The sequence below is a fragment of the Podarcis raffonei genome, chromosome Z (genome assembly GCF_027172205.1).
Source record: "Podarcis raffonei isolate rPodRaf1 chromosome Z, rPodRaf1.pri, whole genome shotgun sequence".
In the NCBI taxonomy this organism is placed as follows: domain Eukaryota; kingdom Metazoa; phylum Chordata; class Lepidosauria; order Squamata; family Lacertidae; genus Podarcis; species Podarcis raffonei.
In genome coordinates this window covers 16,496,743-16,518,661 of record NC_070621.1, presented here as the reverse complement: position 1 = coordinate 16,518,661, position 21,919 = coordinate 16,496,743, and the positions used below count along the sequence as shown (strand labels likewise).

The window sequence follows — 21,919 nt, the reverse complement described above, 5'->3', positions numbered from 1 at the left end:
ATATTCCTGATGTAATGCATCTTTTGAAATCCTCAGATATTTGAGTAAGAGCCTGCTTAACTGATATCCACTTAAGACTGCAATTCTGTGCAGACTTGAGAGTGAGCCTGATGGACTCTTGAGTAACATAGTTGCACTGTCATGAAAGCTGAATCCTGTATTGATCTGATTAGCCACTGTAGGAAAAACAGGATGTGGACCAGAATAGCCAATCTGTGTGATTCAATGGGGCTGTGCAATGCTCTGTATATAAGATATCCCATGGAGCACACTGGGACTTTCCTAGTGATTTTGCAGAGAGACTGTAGCTCATCTGTAGAGTGTTTGTTTGGTGTGCAAATAAAATGGCTGTTGTACCATTGGTGTGGCCAGGCTTCTGTATCTTTGCTTGCAGTGGCAAGTGCACCCCAGCCTTTCTCCCAACTTTGGCATTGCTGAGATGAGTAGAGCCCCAGAAGATGTGAACAGTGATCCCAGGTGGGATATTTGGTGGTGGCAGGCTTGACATTGAAGGTGGCCACTGGGTAGGCGTGTTCCATGGAGTCCCTCACACACATGCAGGACCACCTTTGAAAGCACCTACCACCAGAGAGGTTGTTTTGTCCCCCCCCCCCCGCTTTCACTGTTGCACAATTCCATTGGCAAATTCTCTTTCCTTTAGTGGGGAACCTCCTTGGCCGTTGTGTGTCCAAGATGCTGGAATCTCTGCACCTTCAAGGGCAGGATTCTGGTGGACCACAGCATATGAGGCCCCTCTGGTTCAGTACTTTTGAGCCTTGTGCATTTATTATTTTCATTTACTTATTATTGCATCTATATCCCCCCCCCCTTTTTCTCCAAGGAGGTCAAGGTGGCATACAAGGTTTAATCCCCAGAACGATTCTGTGAGGTAGATTAGACTGAAAGAGGCAGTGACTGGTCCAAGTGAGTTTCATGGCCGAATGAGGATTTGAACCCTGGTCTCCCTGGCCCTAGCCTGACACACTAACCACTGTACCACACACTCGTAATATTATTCATTAAACATATTAGCCCCTTTTAAAAATGAAAATAACTGTTTAATTTAAGGCACTTATACACTGCTTAACTGCTAGCATTTGGGTGTGTGACATGCTTAAAAATAACTATACAGAGAACAAAATGATAAAAAAGTAATGCCATTTGTTAGGAGGTTTGCCATGGTCTTCTGATCCTCATATGCACGATTGGTGAGCTGGTATTGTGGTTTGTCAAGCTGCAAGTACAGACATGCGCCATTAAGCAAGAGTATGGATGGGGTAAACGAAAGTAGATGTGCGAGGCTGATGCTTGAAAGTAAAACTATGTTGACTTTATTTTTCTCCCTTGTCAGTTTCCTCCATCACATCTTACTCATTTCCCTTGCTGGCCTGCAGTTCTTTCTCAGAAGTTGCAAAACACTTGTAACCGAAACTGTAGAATAATGGGCTGCATAGATAACATATACATTTGAAATCTCGACGTGGTTCTATGACTAATTCAGTCTTGTGAAATTCAGCGGCTGGGTGTGGGGAGAGACCAATCCAGCCAAAAGTTAAGCATTTTAAAAATCCTGTTAATGGTAAATTGACATGCTTATATTGCTTAAAATAAGGGTTTGAACTGGTAGTTAATGCATTTCCTTTTTTATTTCCTGGTCTGTGATTCCCCCACCCCAAGTTACTGTATTACATGTATATAGTTCTTGTCTGAGCATCCTTGGACTCCCCTCCCCCCTCACCAAATATTTTATTGTTTTCACATATTTATAGAAGAAGCAATTATCAGTGTTCAACAATCCCCCCTCCAGAAGCACCAAATTTATATTTAATTACATTTAACTTTCAAGTCATTTCAGTTTTTAAACAAAGGTATCATTTCACAAGTTGCCATGTGTCCTTGGAGGCTTATAATCATGTTCTGTTGATTTTTCATATGTAATAAAACTTTGCTAGGTTGATTGAAAAGTAGTGGTTTTCTTGTCCGGCTCTCTTGAACTTCTTTATAATGGCAGGTATAGGGTTTACCAGTAGGTGTTCTTTATAAACTGCTTAGAGGTTTTCTGTTGAGCAAGTGGCATATAAATTGTTTTCAATTAAAAAAAAAAAAAGACCATGCAAGGTTGATTGAATTCTTCCCTCTGTCTATTTTGAAAAAAGGATGGTGGCTATGACTCAAAGCAAGTTATTTCTACAGACTTTAGCTGTGAGATGTGGTTAGGGTTTGTAAGAATTCCTAACTCTTTTTATATATATACACACATATATGCATACACAGACAAGCGCGCGCACACACTAGCTGACCCAGTGATTTCAGGAATCCCCAAAGGACGTGAAGAGAAATCCCTCCCCTGCTGTTGACCCCCAATAGGTGGCTTTCTTAGGTAAAGGTAAAGGTACCACTGACCATTAGGTCCAGTCATGACCGACTCTGGGGTTGTGGTGCTCTAAGTAAGTAAGTAAGTAAGTAAGTAAGTAAGTAAGGCTTTCTTAAGTAGTGGAAAATGCAGGTTCAGCATTCAAAACTTTGACACATTCCCATGCTCTTGTTAATCATTGTTTAAAGATCCCCCCATGCATCCATACTTGGCTTTTGTGTGTGTGGATATGCCCCCATGGGCGTTAGCCACCATTTCCAGTCCTGTTTCATGAAATCCTTTAGTTCCCTCATTGTACATGGGCTGTGGTGATGTTGCCCCCTGCTGATTAAAACCAGAAAGTGTTGATCTTCAGATTTCAAGTGCTCTAAGTTTGCTCTTGTTTGTGTCTCAGTGATAAATCTAGCGGGTGTCTTAAGAACCTCTGTCTCTGTGGCGAGTCCTGGACATTTCACATGTAACTGATTTCCATTGAGTAAATGTAACACACTTCTTAACTGGAAGTAATGGCCAGACAAACAGTGCTGCAGCAAGCCAGGTGTGTGCACTTGAGGTTGGGTGTGTGTGGGAAAACAGAACCATAAGGTGTATCTTGGGCAGGGCAGATTGTCATTTGAATGAATCGCTCCTTGTCCGCCTTCCATGGCGCAGGCAGAGACTTGCAGCTGTGGTTTTATTTTGTATTTCTTGGGTTGCTGGTGCAGGTGTAACATAGCAACACATGGTGTCCTCCAGATGTTCTTGGACTCTAACTCCCATCAACTGGCTCGGGCCTGATGGGAGTTGGAGTCCAACAACATCTGAAGCAGCACCAGGTTGTTGAAAGCTGGCACACCTGTCCCTTTTGGCGGGGGCGGCCAGTATGGTGCCTTCTAGATGTGACCTTTTGGCCAGGCTGCCTGCGGCTGATAGTAGCTGGAGTCCAAACAACAACTACAGGACATCAAGCTGCCCTGCATTGCTTTTATATATTTATATATTTTATATATTTACTGCATTTATATCCTAACTTTTTCTCCAATGAGCTCAAGGTGGCATATATATTTCTTTTTCTCCCTCATCTAATCCCCACAAGAATCCTGTGAGGTAGGTTAGTCTGAGAGAGGCAGTGACTGGCCCCAAGTTCACCCAGCGAGCTTCATGGCTGAGTGAGTATTTGAACCCTGGTCTCTCTCAGGTTCTAGTACAGGGGTTGGCAAGGTTTACCTCTCCTGGGCCGGTTCATTCCAGTGGAGATCCCTCCGTGGGCCAGATTGTGTGCCCATGATTTTTTGTGTCTGCGCAGAAGTGATTTTCAGCATCTGCTCAGATGAGATTTTTGGCGCTGCGGAAGCAAGTCCCCATGCTGTGCTGTTTTAGCGCAGCGGGCGGGGACTCACTGAGCGGGCGGCTCGGTTTGAGGGTGGTTTGTGGGCCAGTTAAACGACCCCCGTGGGCCACTTGTGGCCCATGGGCCTTAAGTTGCCAACCCCTGTTCTAGTATAACACACTAACCATTACACCAGTGACAGGCTGCAAGAGGCTATGCTCCCACCTCTCTAGAGTGCCATTCTTCTCTCCCTCAGTGGACTTGACCAGGTTAACAGGTATGTCAGTACCACCTTTTAGACCAAGGTTGCCACTAACCAGTTTCCCTCTCAACCAGGGTTTGCTAACTAGTTTCAAACCCTGGTTTTCAAATCCTTCTTCAAGGCAAACCCAGATTGACAGTAACCATTGTTAAGGTTAATGCAAATGAACGGAGGACATCATGTTTGTGGAGAGCACGTTATCCTGGAGCCTATCCCCCATTATACCTTTAACCACAATGAGGCTAAGACTATAATTATATCATGGTTTTGCCCATTCTCCTCCTCTATCTCCTAATGGCATCAAAGCCCAAGGCGGCTAGAACGTGCTGCTCATATTTTTGTTATGATTGACCAGATGGTTCCCCTTCAGGAATCTTTGGCAATGCCTGCCTAATTCTGATAATTTCCCTCAAATCCTTGAAGTATACTTCAAGCTCCACTTGATTTGAAATTCTTCCTGGCTTGGACTTTCCCTTTGTGGGCTTGGTAAAGATACATCATTGGCTTAGGGGGCTGTTCAGAAGCTTCCATTCAGGGGGCTCTGGGCACTTAGTGCTTCAGTGTCAAAGCATTTAACATATGTTTGGATTGCAAATAGTGCCTGAGTAAAACTTAGCTAAATACCACCCACAATTTCTTCCCCTCCTTGGCAAAGAGCAGTATGAATGGTAGGAAGAGCATTGAGGTGTGTAAGGAACTGCACTGAACTGTCAACCTGTGCATCAGCATGCAAAACGATTAGCTGTCTGCAATAATTGGGAACAACCAAACAGACCCAGAATAGGCTGCCTTGCCTTTCAGAAGCTCTGCCCAGCCCAAGCACAAGAATCTGCCTATAGTCTGCTAAGTAACCAATTGTTTTACATGTCGCTTCTCTTCTGCTGTGGGGAGAGGACTCTACAGCCTTAAGGACTAAGGCATTGCCCATATGTAAAAAAAAATCTAAGGTTATCAAGATCTGATGCATTTCCAGGAGGTATGGAATGGTAGATAACAAGAGGTCCCTTCTTTGGGTCCCTTTGCCATATTGGGTATGGTGTGTAGGCTACTGGGGTGACTATTATTTGTACTTGGTAAACTACTTAGAAACTTATTTTGGTGTTAATCAGTATATAAATTAATATAAAGTAAATGATTTTATAAAGTCGTCCCTTCGATGCGGTGAAGGTATCCTGTCCCCTTAGCAGAAAAACACCCCCAAAGCATAATATGTCCCCCTCCATGTTTGACGGTGGGGATCGTGTTCTTGGTGTCATAGGCAGTATTCCTCCTCCTCCAAACACGGCGAGTTGAGTTGATGCCAAAGAGCTCGATTTTGGTCTCATCTGACCACAACACTTTCACCCAGTTCTCCTCTGGGTCATTCAGATAATAATAATAATAATAATAATAATAATAATAATAATAATAATTTATTATTTGTACCCCGCCCATCTGGCTGGGTTTCCCCAGCCACTCTGGGCGGCTTCCATAGAAACCAAAGATACAGTAAAATATCACAGATTAAAAACTTCCCTGAACATGTGTAAAAACTTCCCTGAACTTCCCTGAGATGTGCATTGGCAAACTGCAGATGGGCCTGTACATGTGCTGTCTTGAGCAAGGGGGCTCTGCAAGATCTCAGTCGTTGATGGCGTAGTGTGTTACCAACTCTTTCCATGGTGACTATGGCCCTAGCTGCCCTGAGATCATTGACAAGTTCCCCCCGTGTAGTTGTGGGCTGCTTCATCACTGTTCTCCTGATCATTGCAACTCCACGAGATGAGATCTTGCATGGAGCCCCAGACCAAGGGAGGTTGACAGTTATTTTGTGTTTCTTCCGTTTGCGAATTATTGCACCAACTGTTGTCACCTTCTCACCAAGTTCCTTGGCAATAGTCTTGTAGCCCAGTCCAGCCTTGTCCAGGTCTACAGTCTTGTCCCTGACATCCTTGGACAGCTCTTTGGTCTTGGTCATGGTGGCTAGTTTGGAATCTGCTGGATTGATTGCTTCTGTCGACAGGTGTCTTTTGTACAGGTACTGTAACGAGCTGGGATTACAGGTAAGACCTCTCCCTTACAGCAGGTGCTTCTAATCTCAGCTCATTACATACAGTGAAGATACCAGGTAGCCTGACATCTGGCTGGTTGATAGGGGATCAAATACTTATTTCACTCATTATAATGCACACCAGTCTCTGACTTTTGTCTTCTGGGTTTCTGGGGTTTTCCTGTTGTTATTCTGTCTCTCACAGCTACAATAAACCTACCATTAAAATTATGGACTGGTCATTTCTTTGTCAGAGGGCAGACGGGCAAATTTAGCAGGGGATCAAATACTTCCCCCCCACACACTGTAGGTCTAGCCTCATCCTCATCCTCCCTCCCTGTTGAGTTCTAAAAGGTGTAACACTGAGACTGAGGATCAGGAAGCTGCCAGGCAGGATCACCCTTATAGAGGCAAGCAAAAAGGAGCTGGCTGTTGGTAGACTTATCCATAGAATTTTAGAGTTGGAAGGGACCCTGAGGATCATCTAGTCCTACCTTCTGCATTGCAGGAATATGCAGCTGTCCTATATAGGGGTTAAACCTGTGACCTTGGTGGTATCAGCACCGTTCTAACTAACTGAGCTATGCTGAAACACTAGAGGTCCATGGGGCAGCATCCCACCTGCCCAAATGGCCCCCCTCTGCTCCTTGAATGACAAGGCATTCACCAACCCCAGTGACAAGCCCCCTCCCTGCCCATCCCTGCATCAGCTTGCCTCACTGCAGCTTGAAAAGAAGCCCTGTTTCCTTTTTTCCAGGAAGACGTACGTCAGAAAGTCCATCTGAACACCTTCGGCTTCTTCAAAGATGGCTTCATGAAGGTCAACGTACACAACCTCTCAGTAAACCCGGTCGGAGTGGGTGTCAAAGACTACCTGGTAGGCATCCCTTGTGTATTTTGCCCCCCAGCTGAAGGAGCACCCCCCATGCCTTCATGGAAGGGTTGGGCAGTCAAAGGGAGGGTCATGTGTTGGGATCAAACACCACTTGGCCCTTTGCAAAGGTCTATCCTTTTGAGCTAGAAGTGGTGGTGGGAGCCCTTGACTTTCCAGATGCTGCTGGACTTCAATTCTCATCAGACTCGGGTAACTAATAACCAGGGATGATGGGAGTTCCTAGAATTGTTGAGTTGGAAGGGACCCCAAGGGTTATCTAATCCAACCCCTGCAGTGCAGGAATCACAGCTACAGAATTCTTGGCAGATGGCCATCCAACCTTCGCTTAAACACCTCCAATGACAGTGCCACTTTCTGAGAGGGGCATTGTTGTTGTTTTTAATTTCATTTATGTACTGCTTTAGCAAAGTTTTTCTAATATGAGAAATGGCTGCTTTTATCAAGAAGTAAAAAGCTTGATTACTGTTTTTTTTTAACACATACTTAAAATCTGTTGAAAACCTTAAATTTTAATGCTTCTTTCTTTGAAAAAAAAATATGTATGTGCTTTTTTCTTTTTTAGGTGGGATTCAGTTTAGACCGAACACGGAATGATGGATTCTCCACCTATCTGGTAAGGGCATAGGTTGAGCACATTCTAGCTCAGACAAGACCAATTAGAACACCCAAATTTATCATTGTTTTCTGCTGAGTTCTTTTGGCTAATGAAGAAGAATGCTCTGCCTTGTACAAATTCATCTTGGACACAACATGGACTGAGGTGACAATGTATTGGTAGTACCTCCTTAGATTTATGTCTGCTTCTCTGAAAAGTGATGTTATTGCTACGTGAAAACCTCTGGTGGACCTATCCAGCTGTAAAAGAGAGAGAGAGAGAGAGAGAGAGAGAGAGGGAGGGAGGGAGGGAGGGAGGGAGGGAGAGCCTTTTCAGACAGAAGTAGCAGAGAGAGAGAAGTATAGGATCCTAAACTATGTTTATTATCTATATAGATGGAGAAAATGCCAGGAGTGTTTGCAAACCTGTAATCACTTATTTGATGGTCAGAGCATGCCTAGTTACTTCTCAATGATAGAAAATTGTCTTGTCAGTTATAGAGAACTGGTACCAAAAATTGCTGTAATTATGGCAGTTTCTGAGAAGCTTACTCATTATCTGCGCACCTTGAGAGGGCAAACAGAACTCGAAAACTATGCAGCAAGTGATGGAATTTTGTATTACATTTGTAGTCGATAACAAGACCTAGAAGGTCACAGGTTCCCGTACCCACATTAGATGCTTTGGGTTGCTCTTGTTCTTTCCTCATGTTGCCCAAGATCTCTGGTTTGCTTGTTTTTTACAAGCAAGCAGTACGTACGTTTTATTAAATAAATAAAAAAAAAATATAAACAACTTTCTGGCCTTTATGCCCTCTTAAATCTGTTTGGAGAAATTTGCAAGTAATTTGATTTTTGTCCTTTGTTCTGGTTTTATGTGTTCCTTGTTTGAATTCAGAATAAAGAATGAATAATAATAAAAATATTGACAAGCAAACTCCATAGGCCATTTACTTCCTCCCCTGATGCAAGAAGGTGGCAGGTGTTTAGAATCATCAGCTTTTGCTTACTCCTTCTTCTCCAGGATGAAGAAATGGAATATTGCATTTTGAATAAAACACCAGACCATGACATCTCAGTCACCCGTCTGATACTGGACTTCACAAAGAAGATGTAAGAGACGCTTCTCATATCTCTCCATTCTCTCACCCTCCACCCCCAATTTGGAGCCTGTAGCAGAAAGCATAGGCTCTGGGAAACAAAATTACAGCCCAGGGGCCTCATTACCTCCTGGGAAACATTCCAAGGGCCCCATACCAGTCGTGAGCGGGGCCAGAAATAAAGGTGGGCAGTGCAACGGATATGACGTTTAGGAACATATGCAAGGTCCATCTAGCTTAGCATTGTCTACACTGATTGGCAGCAGCATTCCAGGTTTTCAAGCAGTAGGATGGACATTCCCAACACTACCTGGAGATGTTAGGGATTGAACCCAGGGCCTTCTGCATACAAGGTAGGTGCTCTGCCCCCTGAGCTTTTCTTATTTTTTTTAAAAAAACAATAATAATAGTACAAAAAATGTGCATCCTGCACCAGAGACCATTATTTATCATAATTTTCCCAAGTTTCCAAAAATTTAACAGTTTCTGAGATAGTTTGACCCCTTTCTGCTTTAACAGCACAAATTCCACAAATGCCTTCCATATTTCCTCAATATAATTTCTCTTCCATATTCCCCTTCTTTGATAGCACACATGAATTTATCATTAATCTCTACGTTCCACACTTTATGCCATTCTATTTGAAATCACCTTGCTTTAGGTGCAGGCCTCTTTTATTTTTTTATAATAATTTTTATTAAGGATTTTACATTACAAAAAAAAAAAGAAAAAACAACAAAAAAGAAAAAATATCCAACAAAAATTGTTAAAAACAATCAATCTTTCCATCTCCTTATTTTTCATTTACTTGTTTCTAGGACCTCCTCATACCACCCTTTTTTTGTATTCCAAGTTCAAGTTATTAATTCAACAATTTCTTTCCCTCTTTTTGCTACCCAGATCTCATTCTTAAATTATTACGCTCTTAGATTTTTACTTATATAAACCCATTTTTTCATATTCTTTTAGCCCATCACAGCTAGAAACCACTTAGTTCCAATCCAACATTATTCTAAAATTCCTTAATTTTACAATATCTCTGTAAATAATCTTTAAATTTCTTCCAATCTTCCTCCACTGACTCTTCTCCCTGGTCTCGAATCCTGCCGGTCATTTCCGCCAATTCCATATAGTCCATCACCTTCATCTGCCACTCTTCCAAAGTGGGTAAATCTTGTGTCTTCCAATATTTTGCAATAAGTATTCTTGCTGCTGTTGTGGCGTACATAAAAAAAGTTCTATCCTTCTTTAACACCGATTGGTCAACTATGCCCAGGAGAAAGGCCTCTGGTTTCTTCAGTAGGGTATATTTAAATACCTTTTTCAATTCATTATATATCATCTCCCAGAAAGCCTTAATCCTTGGGCACGTCCACCAAAGGTGAAAAAATGTGCCTTCATTTTCCTTACATTTCCAACATTTATTATCGGGCAAGTGATAGATTTTTGCAAGCTTGACTGGGGTCATGTACCACCTGTAAATCATTTTCATAATATTCTCTCTTAGGGCATTACATGCCGTGAATTTCATACCGGTGTTCCACAACTTTTCCCAGTCTGCAAACATGATATTATGTCAAACATCGTGTGCCCATTTTATCATAGCAGATTTAACCGTTTCATCCTGAGTATTCCATTTCAACAGCAAGTTATACATTCTTGACAAATTCTTTGTTTTAGGTTCTAACAATTCTGTTTCTAATTTTGATTTTTCCACCTGGAAGCCAATTTTCTTATCCAAATTGTATGCCTCCATTATCTGATAGTAATGGAGCCAATCTCGCACTTTATTCTTTAATTTCTCAAAACTCTGCAATTTAAGTCTATCTCCATCTTGTTCTAAAATTTCCCAATATTTCGGCCATTTAGCCTCCATATTGAGCTTTTTCTGAGCTTTCGCTTCCATCGGTGACAGCCACCTTGGGGTTTTATTTTCCAATAAATCCTTGTATCTTATCCAAACATTAAACAATGCTTTCCTAACAATATGGTTTTTAAATGCTTTCTGCGCTTTAATCTTATCATACCACAAGTATGCATGCCATCCAAATACATTGTTAAAACCTTCCAAATCCAAAATGTCTGTGTTTTCAAGAAGTAGCCAGTCCTTAAGCCAGCAGAAAGCTGCTGATTCATAATAAAGTTTAAAGTCTGGCAAGGCAAACCCACCTCTTTCCTTTGCATCTGTTAATATTTTAAATTTTATTCTAGGCTTCTTGCCCTGCCAGACAAATCTTGAAATATCTCTCTGCCACTTCTTGAAACAATCCATCTTGTCCACAATTTGCAATGTCTGAAATAAAAACAGCATTCTAGGCAATACATTCATTTTTATAGCAGCAATACGTCCCAACAAAGAAAGTTTCAAATTTGACCATATTTCTAGATCCATTTTTAGGTGCAGGCCTCTTTTAAAGGACTCACCCTGTATATAATAGGCTGGTTTCTACACACCCAAGCTTGGCCCTGAAACCCTGGAGAGCCAGTCATTGTAGACAGTTCTGCCCTAGATGGACCAGTGTTCTGATGGCATAAGGCAGCAGTTTCCAGGGTTCCAATGTCATCTCATATATTTTTTCTACCCATATAAATATTTTTGTGCTATTAAAGCATTCCCTCTTTCTCCCCAGTGTGCAAGTCAAGCCCAAATCCAATATTCCCCAGTTGCCAGAAATTATATTTGATGACACTGATGGGAGTGTGAATGCGGGAAGCAAGCAGAATTCAGGTAAGTCTCTCCGACTTATGGCTGGCCATTAAGTTAATGAACAGCTTCAGTTGCATGCTCTATATCACAGTCCTGTGTCTTATCAGGAAAAGGTGAATGCCAATGGCCTGTCAGTAGAGATCACTACAGTGGTGCCCCGCAAGACGAACGCCTCGCAAGACGAAAAACCCGCTAGACGAAAGGGTTTTCCATTTTTCGATGCGCTTCGCAAGATGATTTTCCCTATGGGCTTGCTTCGCAAGACAAAAACGTCTTGCGAGTCTTGCGATTTTTTTCGCTTCCCCCCCTTTTTCTAAGCCACTAATAGCCTTTTAGCCGCTAAGCCTTTAATAGCTGCTAAGCCGCTAAACCGCTAATAGCGCTATTTGCTAAGCCGCTAATAGGGTTGCTTCGCAAGACGAAAAAACCTCTAGACGAAGAGACTCGCGGAACGGATTATTTTCGTCTTGCAAGGCACCACTGTACCGCAATGCAGCTACTGGTTCCAGTGACTTTAGAAATGGATTTGGCCTAGTTGTCTGTCAGTGGCAGTTAGCCCTCCTGGCTGTACAGAACCTGCAGGAGAAAATGCCAGAATTAGCCTTCTTGGATCTCTTTTACTGGGGGAAATCAAAACTTTTTGCTGACAGGGGCCCATCTTCGTTAAGCATCCTGTTCTCGCGGTGGCTAATCACTGGGAGACCTATATGGGAGAACCACAAGCAGGACGCAAGCAACTGGTACACAGGAACATTGCTGCCTCCAGTTACAGATACAGGGCATAGCCATCATAGCTGGTAGCATGAGAGCACTGAGCACATAGGACTGATGGTCTCAGTAGTGCAGACCACTATGTAAATGACCAAGGTCCCTGTTCTCACTCTTGCGTGTTTTATGCCTCTAGATCCTAAGCGACCACAATCCAAGCAAAATGTGACAGAACTCCAGGTAAGAGGCTGTTGCCTTATTTTGATTATTATTATTAAGAATATGTAGCAACTAGGAACAGAATGGACATACACAAAACAGAAAAATGTAAGAACAAGTACACCATCCAAAGAATGTGAAGAGCATAAGGGGAAAGGGGAGAGCCAAATACTGAAATTATCATCTAAAAAAAGTCGTAGGATAATAGAACTGTGAAGCTGGAAGGGATCACCCAAGATTCATCTATTCCAACTCCCTGCAATGCAGGAATCACAGCTAAAGAATCCATGACAGATGGAACCCAACCTCTGTTTGAAAAACCCTCCAGTGAAGGAGAGTTCAGCACATTTTGCACAGCCAGTACAGGGATGAATCACAGCATCATAGAGTTGAAGGAAAGTTTGAACCTAGTGACAAACACAGGTTTGCCATCCCTGGCATTGGACACTTCTGGGGATGGTCAGAACTTTAATGCTGTTGCGCTGTGTAACACGGCCTTTATATGACTGCTGTTCACAGGGCAGGAGCAGCAGAACCTTTTTTATGTCTCCCCCCGCCCCCATGTAATGCCCTTCCTAGTGAGGTGTGTATGCCTCTCTGTCAATATTCAATTTCAGGAGGGGTTTGAAAACAGCTCTGTTTACCCAAACTGAGGAACCCTGTTCCTGGCAACCCTTTTTAGCTGTAACTTCTTTTAGAAAGTTTTTAACTAACTCCCTTTTCAATGTTTTTGATTGTAATTGTTTTTAGAATGCTTTGATCTGCTTTTGCTTGTTTTTAATTTTAAATTGTGTGCCTGTTTACCACCCTGGTCTCCTTGGGGAGGAAGGGTGAAATACAAATTCAGTTAACAACAACTTTTTGCATATCTTAAGGCTGCGCAGATGAGGGTTTTGCAATCAGCATTTTCTTTGATGAATTCAATCTGTTCCTAATGAATTGGCAATAGCTTGACTTTGTCTCAATTGCTCCTTGATCCAGTTGCCGCCAGAGAAGACACATCCCATCCAGAGCAAAGATGGTCACTATTCATTCCAGGTCAGTGCTCCTGAAACAGAAGTCGGGTGCGTGAGTGTCTGCTTTGCTGGAAGTTGCCTAAAATACCACTTTCTCCATCTTAAACTTGAACAATCACCAAAATCTGCTTCAAAAGCCTTTCTTGGGGCCCAGAAATCCGAAATTTTGGAAATGCTTCATTTTTTCCATTTATGTCATTACAGTTCTTTGTATCTTTATTGTTATGAATTACATGGGGGTTGCTTGATTTTGGTGTCCACTTGTTGAGATGGTTTCATTTATTGTTTATGACTTTTAATTTTTTTTTTACATTTTTGTGATTGTTAAGGTGAATTATTCAACTTCTTCAGTGTGCTAAGCTGCCATTAGTATTGTTTTAACTGTGGAAAGGTGGTGTACAGATCTGTGATGGTGAGAAATGGACAGGAAGCCACTGCCATTGGTGCATAATCAGTGTTCCATATTCCATCTCTCTGGATCCCACCAACACCTGGGCTGCCTCCTTTTTCTCTCTCTCTCACTGTTTAAAGTTTCCAAACCATCTTCAGAGTCAGCCATAATTTCTTTTACAATAATCTCTGTCTTAAAAGTCTGGTCCTTCTGTTCTGATAGCATCATTTGGGAGAGCACTCATCGATTTGTAACTCAGTTTCGTAAGCTGCTTGGAAGCTTCTCTCTTGGCCAGAAGCAGTATAAAAATTAATAATGCTGAGCTGAAAGCAAGAAGTTGGTTTTAGAGTCGGGGCTATTTATTATTTATTCGGGGCATTTGTACCCCAAAAAGCCCCCCATTGTGGCTTACATACAATCAGTGCCCACAGGCTTACAATCTGGAAACAAAACCATAAGACAAAAGGGAAAAGGAACACGGAGGGCAGAGGAAAAAATCAAACTCAGGCACCAATTCTTAAACAATTGTTTACCTTAGTTGGACTACTTTAAAGTGGAATGGCTCGTGAACATTTGCACAGATTGTTGACATTTTCTTTCTTCTTCTTAGTTCTCCTTCAACATCAGCTCAGAAAACCAAGAAGGCCTCTACAGTCTGTATTTTCACAAATGTGTCCCGAAGAATGAGCAGCTCCTCTTCACTCTTGATGTGAGTTGGGCTTTAGTTTCCTTTTTTTGCTTTGAACCCAGACTCCTCACCCACCCAGCTCCCTCCTGGTGTTCTGGACTGCTTTGGGAGAGTGTGAGAAGGACATCCAAAATATTTATTGGCTAGAAATGCCCCATGGTATCTCAGGCGCACCATCTAAATTGGCAGCAGTTGTCGTACATTAGGACTGGTGGGGTGGAAGGCAGGGAGCTACGGCCAGTGACGTGCCCAGTCAGAGTTGGTGGTTGGCGGAGCCAGAACCATACCAGGCGGAGCCAACTGATTCTGGTTTTATTCTCCTTCTCCTCCCCCCTTCTGAATTCTACAAGGGGCAAAACAGACTAAGGAGGAGGAGAAAACTGACAACTAGGGTCACCCTCTGGACTGGTTCTAATCAATATGGCAGGCAGGTGGGGGCTGGCTAGGAGCAGACAGAGTTTGGTGGGGCAGTGGACACTTCACCCAAATGGAGCAACCTCTGCTGATCTGAATTCTCCGTGCTGATACCTCCTTTTCAATTTTCCTAATCTCCTGGCTTGAACCTCTTTTTAAAACTGCTTTAATTGCTACACGGGTTTTTCCTTTTACATTTGTCTTGTTTTATTGCATGTTTTAATTGTTGGTGCTTATTTTAATTTTATTTTTTGAATAACTTTTTATTGGGTTATATAAACAGGAATTGTAGGAAAAAATAAATGATAGAAACAAACAGACCAAATCTTCTCATGTCATTTGTACATCACAAACATAGCATAGTAAATTCACAGTAATATCGACAACACGTGGTTCATCACTAGTGGTCAACATCTAGATTCTTGATTCTTGAATTGGCTTAAAGAAAAATGATGGGAAAACAGGATTGAACAGAGATAACAATTAACATTGTATAGCGTGAATGTTTATTTTGATCAAATGTGCCAGTTTTTTAAATAATGAGTTTTATGCTTGCAAGCGGCTTAGATGCAGCTTTGGCAGTTGAGTGGTGTATACACATTCAGTAAATGACGATGCTAATAGTGCAATGCTTTGTCTGCTTCCAGATTGAGATTATGGAGAAGAATCCAAGCAGCTACCTCTCAGCAGGAGAGATCCCTCTCCCTAAGCTCTACATCTCCATGGCCCTCTTCTTTTTCATCTTTGGAGCCGTGTGGATCCACACTCTTCGGAAACGCAGGTAAAGTGGGGATCCTCAGCAAAGCAGCCACTCATTCAGAGAGAGCCAAATTTCTGCAATCAAATAGATAAATGCAAACATAAAATCCATCAGTTTAAAAGAGCATATATACTCTTGGCTCCACAATGCATAGTTTTCAACAGTTGGTGCTCAGATGTGAGATCTGTTTCATACATCTTAGATATATGTCAATCAAGTCAACATATCCCTCTGAAATCCAGGGTCGGGGTTGATGTGTGCAAGACTTGGCCACCTGTAAAGACCTCCTGTTCTGTCTCGCCCCTAGCAAGCCTGCATTGCTGTGTAAGAGACTAAGGCTATCAGTGTGCACTAACCCTGATAGCTATGCTCTGCCTCCATGGTTGGAGGCAGTAATGCTTCAGAATAGCAATTGCTGGAAATCACAGATGTGCAGGATGCTGCTGTGCTCAGGCCCTGCTTGCAGGTTTTGCATGGGCTCCTGGGTGGCCGCTGTGAGAACAGGATGCTGGACTAGATGGGCTGCTAGCGTGGTCCAGCAAGGCTGTTTTGCACTCTTTTATTTTTTATTATTATTATTTATTAAATTAAATTATTAAATTTTTATGCCCTCAGGTCTCAGGGCTTCTCAGCAAGCATCAGTTTCCACATGCCCACCTCCCCAAAGAGATCCTTCCTCACTCTTCCAGAAATTGGCTGTTTCCATGTGGGTAGCCGTACCAAGATAGGTTTTCAAACTGTCGTAAATAAGCGCCTTACTTTGGTCCTGGAAGAGAGAGAGAATCAAAACTGTCTTGCATACATTAGTATTTCCTGCTGTGCATACCTATGACTATAAATATTCATTGCCAGGAAAGGGTAACAGTATTTTAATAAAAAGCAGTAGATGTCAGTGAGCTCTGTTGCTACAGTATTTTGATTCAAACTCGCCTTTTGTATTATAGATTTATTATTATTATTATTATTATTATTATTATTATTATTATTATTATTTGCTGTCAGGAGAGTGTCAGCAGGACTATTCTCTTCTGACTTTCCTTCTCGTCTTTATTTCAGGGCTGATGTGTTCAAGATCCACTGGCTGATGGCTGCTCTTCCTTTCACTAAGTCCCTCTCATTAGTCTTCCATGCAGTAAGTAACCACTGTTTGTTTTTTTAGTTGCAACTAACAAAGAAAAAAAACTGTCTTAAATGAAACTGATGATTATGAGCTGTGCGTACAAATGTAGAAAAGACAGTGAGATCTTCAAATCATTGGGTGGTATATTTATTTATTTAACAAGGTTCATATACTGCTTGATTATTGGCTGGCTGCACACTTTTGACATCACTCCTGCCCTTTCCCCCTCCAGATTGATTACCACTACATCTCCTCTCAAGGTTTTCCCATCGAAGGCTGGGCTGTTGTCTACTACATCACTCATCTGTAAGTATGTGGATCATGATGCTATCCACCATGTGGTTTGCCACCTCCACAGAGGCTGGCGAGGGGAGTGTGTGGGTCCTCTCCTCCTTAGATGATTGGTCATAGGGAGCACAGAGTTGGTCCTGCTTGATGTCTGTACCAATCGTTGTAGGTGCAAGAATAGTTATTTTGTCACCTCCATCTGTATTGGCTGTATTGGGAACATTTGACCCTCCAGATATTCCTGAACTGTATCTCTCAACAGCCCCAGCAACAGTGTTGGCCAGGGATGATGGGAATTGTAGTCCAAAAATGTATGGAGGGCCAAAGCCACCTGCTCTACATACACTCATAATATTGTTTCTGATTACCTTATTATGTTTTATATTCTGGGGTTGCTGCCAATGCTAGTCTAACTCAGAGTAGACCCATTGGAATTAAGGGGCCGAAGTTGGTTACATTCAATAATTTCAGTGCACCTACTCTGAGTAAGACCAGCACTGGACACAACCCCATTTCTGTAACCCTTAAGCAGATGTGGTTGGTGTTCTCCTGTGCTTCTGATATGTGCCTTTGTGTACATTTTGCTAGTTAATTGATTAATTTTCCTAAATTGCTTTCTCCTGTTGAGATGGCTTGGTGTGTAAGCACAGAAATTAAATAACATGTTTTTGAAATCCCTAGTGATATTTATATAAAGATTGATCAGTTTCTCTGTAGAGCACTATCAACATCACATGGGCATGGTTTTTTCTTCTTGGTTTTCATGCATGTAGCTTCTGAAACAGTTGTTCAAGGAAGCATTTACTCCACCTGCTGATGCCAATTTAACTTAATTTATTTTTTTACCAGGTTGAAGGGGGCTCTGCTCTTCATCACCATTGCTCTCATTGGCACAGGCTGGGCATTCATTAAGCACATCCTTTCTGACAAGGACAAGAAGATCTTCATGATTGTCATTCCACTCCAGGTGAGGCCTTGACCTCCTCTGCAGGGGTGTGCTGTGTTGCACTTATGAATTAAGAACTTCTGAGTTCTTTGAACACCCTTTATGAGCTTATGAAGTCATCATTGACCCCAGCCCTGATTCTTAGGAATGTTACATGAAACAAAGGCAAGAATAATAAAATCTTAGAGTTGGATGGGACCCCAACGGTTGCTTAGTCCGACCCCCTGCAATGCAGGAGTCTCAAATCCATCATACATGACGTGGCCATGCAACCTCTGCTTAAAAACCTCTAAGGAAGGGAAGCCCACCACCTCCAGAGGGAGCCTGTCCCACTGTGTACCAGCTCTTTCTGTCAGAAAGTTCTTCCTGATGTTTAGTCAGAATCTCCTTTCTTGTAAGTGGAATTCATTGGTATGGGTCCTACCCTCCAGAGCAGGAGAAAACAAGCTTGCTCCATCTTCCATGTGACCACCCTTTTGATATTTGAAGATGGCCATCATATCTCTTCTCAGTCTCGTCTTTTCCAGGCTAAACATACCCAACTCCTTCAACTGTTCTTCATAAGGCTTGGGTTTCCAGATGCTCAAGTGACTGATGTCTTGCTTGCTGCCCTTCTAACCAGGTCCTGGCCAACGTAGCCTACATCATCATTGAGTCAACAGAAGAAGGCACAACGGAGTATGGTCTCTGGAAAGAGATCCTTTTCCTGGTCGACTTGCTCTGCTGCGGGGCCATCCTCTTCCCAGTTGTATGGTGAGTACCAGCGAGGGCAACTATTGTGAGTGTGATGTGAAGTTCGTCTCTTTCTCCCTCTACGTTCCCTGTCCCTTTTTCCTTTTGTGACATGGCCTTTAGATTGTAAGCCTGCAGGCAGGGACTGTCTTGTATGAATTGATGCCATGTTAAGCCTCTCTGGGAATCTTTGGGGCTCAAGAAGAGCAGGGTACAAATGCTTTAAATAAGTAATACTTACTCCACCCACCATCTTGTTTTTACTCTGCCTTGATAACTGTCTCTAATTCCTTTGATACCAAATAGATTAAGCCTAATACGTCAAAAGATTCTCTCTCTGTGTGTGCTTTGTTTCAAAACTGCCTTTGTCTGTCTTGCATGCCTGGCTGGTCCAGGGAATCTTGCAGCAAGTTTTCCTAGCCAGCAGAGGATGCTCCTCACTTGCATAAAGCCCATTGCAGTCTGTGTGCCTCCTTCTGGTGGGTTGGTGTTGCCATTTTTTTCTTTTCTGAGCATCTATTGACTTGAACTCATAAGATGGTGTCTCCTTACCAATTCACCTTAATTCTCTCTTCTAGGTCAATAAGACATTTGCAGGAGGCTTCTGCAACAGATGGGAAGGGTAAGCTGTTCATTACCATTGAGCTCCTACTCCCCATAAAACTATTGTGGAGAGTGAAGCTACACAAGTCCGGTCCCTTCCTGCTCCCACCTCATGCTGGCATTTTGTTGATCTTTTTTAAGGGCATTCAGATTTTCTCACTGTGGAGCGAGACTTCAAACCTATTAATTATATCCAGCAAAATCAGTAGTTCCCAGCTTTTCAAAATCCGATAGTCATTTACACCTTCAGTACCCCCTACTGCCCCCTTGCCTCTTGGGTAATCCCACTGCCCAGGTGGCAGTGCAGCCCACTTTGAGAACCACCGAACTAGAGAGAAAGGGGACATGCCTCTCAAGACGGTGTTTGCCATCTTTAGCTCCTATCGTTACTTCTGTTATCTGTTTTATTTTTTAAGATTTATTAGGAAGCCTGTGTTAACTGATGCAACATTCAGACATATGAAGCTGCCTATGTCAAGACAGCCCCTTGGTCTCTTTAGCTCAGGATTACCTCTTCTGACCAGCAGCTGCTTTCTCAGGCTGAGAGAGCCCTTCCCATTCCTGATACTAGAGCAATTATTATTATTATTATTATTATTATCATCATCATCATCATCATCATTTTATTTATTAAACGGAGATGCCAGGAACTCAGTGTGGGACCTGAAGACTCGGATGAAGCCTTCCTAGAGCAGATTACCAAACATTCAAAAAGGAGAGCTATAGTAGTTATGGAAGACTTCAATTTCCCTGATAACCTATTGGAACTCACTCTGCCAAGAACATAAGGTCCAACTAATTCCTCCATTGCCTTGCTGACAATTTAATTTCCCAGAAGGTGGAAGAAGTATCAACGGGATCATCTATCTTGGACCTGGACCTCATCAGCAAGGAGAAATTAATTGACAAAGTGGAAGTACTGGGAAACTTGGGAGGAAGTGATCATGACCTCCTGGGTTTCATGATTACAGAGGCAAGGGAAAACTCTATGTAATTGGACATGCCCTCTGGACATTAAGAAGGCTGATTTCAAAAGCTTAAGGAGCTAGCTGCTGGATGAGATCCCATGGTCAGAAATACTCAAAGAGAAGGGAGTCCAAGATGGATGGGAGTTTCTTAAAGGTGAAATAATGAAGGCACAAATGCAGACAATTCCAACAAGAAAGAAAAGTGGGAGGCATCTAAAGAAACCAGTGTGGCTGCATAAGGAGCTTCCAGATGAGCTGAGATTTAAGAAGGGCATGTGCAAGAAATGGAAGAACAGGGAATTCATGGAGGAGGAGTATACAGGAGTAGCCAGTAGTTGCAGGGAGAAGGTCAGATGGGCCAAAGCTCAGAATGAGCTCAGGCTTGCAAGAGGGCTTAAGAATAATAAAAAAGGTGTATTTGGCTATGTTTAAAGCAAGAAGAATAAGCAAATAGTAGGTTCTCTGCATGGTGAAGATGGAGAAATATAATTGGGTGACATGCAGAACTGCTCAGTGCCTACATTGCTTCTGTCTTCACCCAAAAGCAATAGTGTCCAACCTTATGATAACAGAAAAAGGAAAGGAAAGATGGAGCTGCAGCCCAAGGTAGGAAAAGAGGTGTTAAGGGAACACCTGGCTCAAATGTGCAAGGCCTATACCCAAGGGAACTAAAGGAGCATGCAGGTATACACTCAGAGTCTCTGTCTATAATATTTGAGAATTCTTGGAAACCAGGTGAAGACCTAGAGGACTAGAGGTGAGCAAATGTCCCCAACTTCAAAAAAAGGGAGGGAGACCCATATAGCTACCTACATGGTAGCTTGACGTTGATACCAGGAAATGTCATAGAACATATAATTCAACAGTCAGCCCGTGAGCACTTAGAAAAAGATGCTGTGATTACTAAGACCCAGCATGGGTTTCTCAAAAATAAGTCATGCCGCATGAATCATATTTCTTTTGTCATAGAGTTACAAGCTTGGTGGATCAGGGGTATGCTGTGGGTGTAGTGTATCTTGATTTCAGTAAGGCTTTTGACAAAGTGCCCCATTATATTCTTGTTGACAAGCTGGTAAACTGTGGGCTGGGTGAGGTAACTGTTAGGTGGATTTGTAGCTGGTTGACTGACTGAATCCAAAGAGCGTTCACTAAGGATTCCTTATAATCCTGGACAAAAGTGTCTTGGGTGAAGGAATTGAGGGGATGCTCAACCAATTTGCAGATGACACCAAGCTGGGGAGAGGTAGCTAATGCCGCAGAAGACAGCATTGGGATTCAAGATGACTTTAACAGATTGGAGAGCTGAGCCCAGACTAACAAAACGAATTTCAATAGGGACAAATGAAAGGTTTTGCACTTTGGCAAGAAGAACCAGCTGCACCAAATATAAGATGGGGAACACCTGGCTTACTAGTAGTACATTTGAAAAGGATCTAGTGTCCAGATCAAAGGAAGTAATAGTACTGTTCTATTCTGCCTTCATCGGACCACACCTGGAGTACTATGTACAGTTCTGGGCACCATAATTTAAGAAAGCTATTGACAAGCTGGAACGTGTGCAGAGAAGGCAAACGAAGATGTTCAAGGGTGTGGAAATCAACCCTTATGAGGAATGATTAAGGGAGTTGGGTATGTTTAACATGGATAAGTGGTGACTAAGAAGAGATATGGTAGCCATCTCAAATATCCAAAGGGCTGTCACATGGAAGATGGAGCAAGTTTGTTTTCTCCTGCTCTGGAGGTTAGGACCAAACCAATGGCTTCAAGGTACAGGAAAGGAGATTTTTAAAACATTA

General features: G+C 42.5%; 1 protein-coding gene across 2 annotated transcripts in view; it reads left to right on the top strand.

Annotated features, from left to right (window-relative positions):
- GPR107 (G protein-coupled receptor 107) overlaps positions 1 to 21,919 on the top strand; it is a 49,040-nt gene that overhangs the window by 8,307 nt on the left and 18,814 nt on the right. For both annotated transcript variants that reach the window (XM_053373165.1, XM_053373166.1), the window contains exons 2-14: positions 6,732 to 6,851; positions 7,432 to 7,482; positions 8,488 to 8,576; positions 11,194 to 11,291; positions 12,175 to 12,218; positions 13,179 to 13,235; positions 14,215 to 14,313; positions 15,354 to 15,487; positions 16,523 to 16,598; positions 16,819 to 16,892; positions 17,724 to 17,841; positions 18,443 to 18,573; positions 19,131 to 19,174. In XM_053373165.1, coding sequence (XP_053229140.1) covers positions 6,732 to 6,851; positions 7,432 to 7,482; positions 8,488 to 8,576; positions 11,194 to 11,291; positions 12,175 to 12,218; positions 13,179 to 13,235; positions 14,215 to 14,313; positions 15,354 to 15,487; positions 16,523 to 16,598; positions 16,819 to 16,892; positions 17,724 to 17,841; positions 18,443 to 18,573; positions 19,131 to 19,174 — 1,135 coding nt within the window. The remainder of the gene's footprint in view (positions 1 to 6,731; positions 6,852 to 7,431; positions 7,483 to 8,487; positions 8,577 to 11,193; positions 11,292 to 12,174; positions 12,219 to 13,178; positions 13,236 to 14,214; positions 14,314 to 15,353; positions 15,488 to 16,522; positions 16,599 to 16,818; positions 16,893 to 17,723; positions 17,842 to 18,442; positions 18,574 to 19,130; positions 19,175 to 21,919) is intronic.